General features: G+C 42.8%; 1 protein-coding gene across 3 annotated transcripts in view; it reads left to right on the plus strand.

Moving 5' to 3' along the window:
- SLC20A2 (solute carrier family 20 member 2) overlaps nt 1-3,326 on the plus strand; it is a 97,121-nt gene that overhangs the window by 50,667 nt on the left and 43,128 nt on the right. For all 3 annotated transcript variants that reach the window (XM_019522240.1, XM_019522242.1, XM_019522241.1), the window contains exon 6: nt 1,826-1,942. In XM_019522240.1, coding sequence (XP_019377785.1) covers nt 1,826-1,942 — 117 coding nt within the window. The remainder of the gene's footprint in view (nt 1-1,825; nt 1,943-3,326) is intronic.

Raw genomic sequence — 3,326 nt, forward strand, 5'->3', positions numbered from 1 at the left:
CCCTGCCCAACTCCCTCCTCCTGCCCATAGTCCTTGCTGGCTCTGGAGCTCCATCCACCCCTTGTCCCCATCCCTGCCAAGGTCTGAAGGGCAGCATGCCAAACCCACTTTTATTAAATTCTGAATCCGCCTATGGCTCTAAATTATTGCAAATATATACATAGAACAAGTGTACAGTTGTCCACCTAAATTATTAGACTCTGGCCATTCAACTGTTGTTCTTACCACATTATCATTCATTGAGGGCATGAATAGACAATACATTTACTTTTGATGTTAAACTGGTACAAAAAGAAGAGCAGTGAGATAATGCACATCTTAAGCCAAGGTAACTTTTGTGCAATCAGGGGAGCATTACCCTTGAAAGAATCTGAGGTAAAACACCTTTGGTTTAGTTTTTTTTCTGTCACTGCCCATCCTAGGGAAGCCTGTTTGCTAAAGGCTTCTCAGCCACATACTGTGTGAGCTACTCCAAGATAGCTGCATGTTTGTCTATTCCTGATCCCAGTGCTTTCTATGTCAGCATCCCAAATCAATGTAAATAACATTGGGAAATGTCTTTTTGTACCAGTGCCCTGGGATGAATGGGCAGTTCACATCTCAAAGCTTTCATAACAGGCTGTTGAATATAAGCCTCTGACTGTAATATATTAACATAACTTAAAGGGCTAAAATGTCACTTAAAAAAACCCCCAGAAACATATTTTCTATGGAATCTGTGTGTGTTGGCTGTGCCAGGTAGATGTGTATTGTGACCCACGTAGTTGACAGCACTGCACCATGGAAATTAATAAAATGACAAACATTGTTAGGGAAATGGTCGTGCTGAAGGGGATGTGGATGGACAGTACCGTAACTACTCCCTGCTTTTAAAACTGTTTCCTTGCTTGGCTTGGTCCAAGCACTGCTTTAGAGAGAATCAGTTGGTCAGCCAACTTTTTTCGCTCTAGTCCTGTTCAAAATGTGTATAAAAGCAAAATGAACTAAGGAATAATCTTCATGTCTTTTCTTGTTTCAGGTTAATGTTTTCTAAAATAAGTAATGAAGGGAATGGTCTGTTTTAGAAATGCACAGCAAAATACAAATGCATCTTTGAGGCTGATGTATTATAAATGTTTACATATTTGCATAAATTAAATGTGTAGGTGCTTCCCTTGGTTTCAAGTTAAGTGTACACACATGTGAAAAATCAGGATTCCAAGTATTTTTTTTTTCCTTTTAAGGCCTGATCCTGAAAATCCTAATCATATGATTAAGTGCAGTTTGTACAGGGAACACATTGACTTCCATGGGTTTACTCATGGGCATAAGAGTTGCACGTGTAGAGTATTGCAGAATCAAGACCTGACTTCACTCTGTACTCGGTTGGCTTGTTAAGCTTTTGAAGTATGCAGATAATGAGTTAGGTTAAAGTAAACCTCAGGTTTCATTGACCAAAACCAAGGTCAAGTAAATATTTACTTTTGCAGACTGCACATTTCAGCTTACATCAGGATATGAAGTCATTATGAAATTGCTTCAGCACCAGCAATATTGATTGGAATTTTGCCACTGACTTTGTCAGGGGCAGGGGCTGAACTAACAGGCATGGCTGCTGAGAACCTGAGGACCACATCTTTAACTGGATGCATGTCAGCTTAGGCCCTCAAATACCCCAGTATGCTCATGCACAAGGCAGTGTTATCCCAGGGATGCATGTGTGAAAGTGACCATCGCCCCTCTCAAATGTCTCATCTGCAGGATCTGTAGTGTAGCATAGATCTCCCTTTTGTGAACTAATTATGTCACATTGATTTTTAACATTTGTATTCTTTTGCATTCACAGTGTTAGGACTGGTGCTTCCAATGTGGGCAATTGCTCTAATATCAATCGGTGTATCTCTAGTATTTGCTTTTCTGGTTTGGATATTTGTATGTCCGTGGATGAAGAGGAAAATAGCAAGTAAGTAGCCAGTAGATTAAATGCTAATAGAGCGAGATCCTTGTGAATTGGAATATGTGCCATTTGGGGTTTAATGCATAAATATTAATGAAAAGTACTGGTGCAATGACAGTATTTACAGTTTCATTTTCTGTGTTATAACACTGAAGTAATTTAGTTATATATTTATTTACCAGATTTATATGCTGCTTTTCTGAAAAAGACAATGAGGGTATTTTACAACAAAATACAACAACATTATAGAAAGAATAAAATATTAAAAAAACACAAAATGGATTTTTTCTGTAGGGGAAGTTTTTCTCACTTTTGATCTATATTGTGGTAAGCAGGGATTCTGGTTTTCTCTGTTAAAAAATTGCAAATTCTCTGATAAAAATCGCTGAGTCTCTGATTTGAAACCCCCAAAATCCATGATTAAAATTAAATGCCACTGTATATATAGGTATCAGTTGAACACAATCTTTTATTGATATAATTACAAGTTTAAAGCAGTTTGTAAGTCCACCAGTGCCTTAATCACTATAGTAAAATCAGTTCTAAATACTTATAAATTTTGGTGTTTGATTTTGGGTTTTTTATCATGGAAAACCAGAGCTCTCCCTGCTCCCTTTGCTCACCAGGATACGGGTCCACCTGCAGCTGTCTCTCCCTGATGCTTTGTGGTGCTGAGCAGCCCTGATATGCTAGTGCCTTGCCCATACCATTGCCCCTCACTCCCCACCCACAGCCCCCACCCCCAGTCCTGCTGAAGGGGGCCCCCAGCTGCTAGGGCTATGCTACATCTGGTGAGCTGGGGCTCCTGTGCCGTGCCAGGTAGCTTGGTCATGGCCTCACCCACCACCTGAGCAGCATCTCCAGGGCACCCTGCCCCTGTGAGTAAGGGCACCAGCCCTAGTGCCACCAGCCCAGCCATGCAGTTCCCCCCAACCCCTTCCCTTGCTGGAGGGGCAGGCACCTTCCCCTATGTCCCCACTGCCCTGATGCAGCCTCAGCCTCTGGCCTCCTTCCCTTAGTGCCAGCAGGCACCCACGCCCACCCCCTCCACACACACCCAGACAGTCCCCAAGCCCTGGACCTCCAGTCCCCACTTGCCATACACTTGCCTGCATCCAGTTTCTGGGGCTTCTCCCACAACCCTGCCTGGCTGCATGCCGGCCACGTGCATGTGCACACACAGACGCATGTGATGCCCCTGCTTCCAATCACCCTATCAACTCCTTGCAGGCTGAAATGTTGCCAGCCTGCAAGGGGAAACCTGTGCTTTCCCATGTTTTTTGGGACTTCCTCATTACCCTTTCAGATATTCTTGTGACCCACTTTTGGGCCGCAACCCACAGGTTGAGAAACACTGAACTTCTAGATAGCTGCAAGGGACCTGTATTTT

Source organism: Gavialis gangeticus, unplaced genomic scaffold, assembly GCF_001723915.1.
Source record: "Gavialis gangeticus isolate Ggan-Ray unplaced genomic scaffold, GavGan_comp1, whole genome shotgun sequence".
Classification (NCBI taxonomy): domain Eukaryota; kingdom Metazoa; phylum Chordata; order Crocodylia; family Gavialidae; genus Gavialis; species Gavialis gangeticus.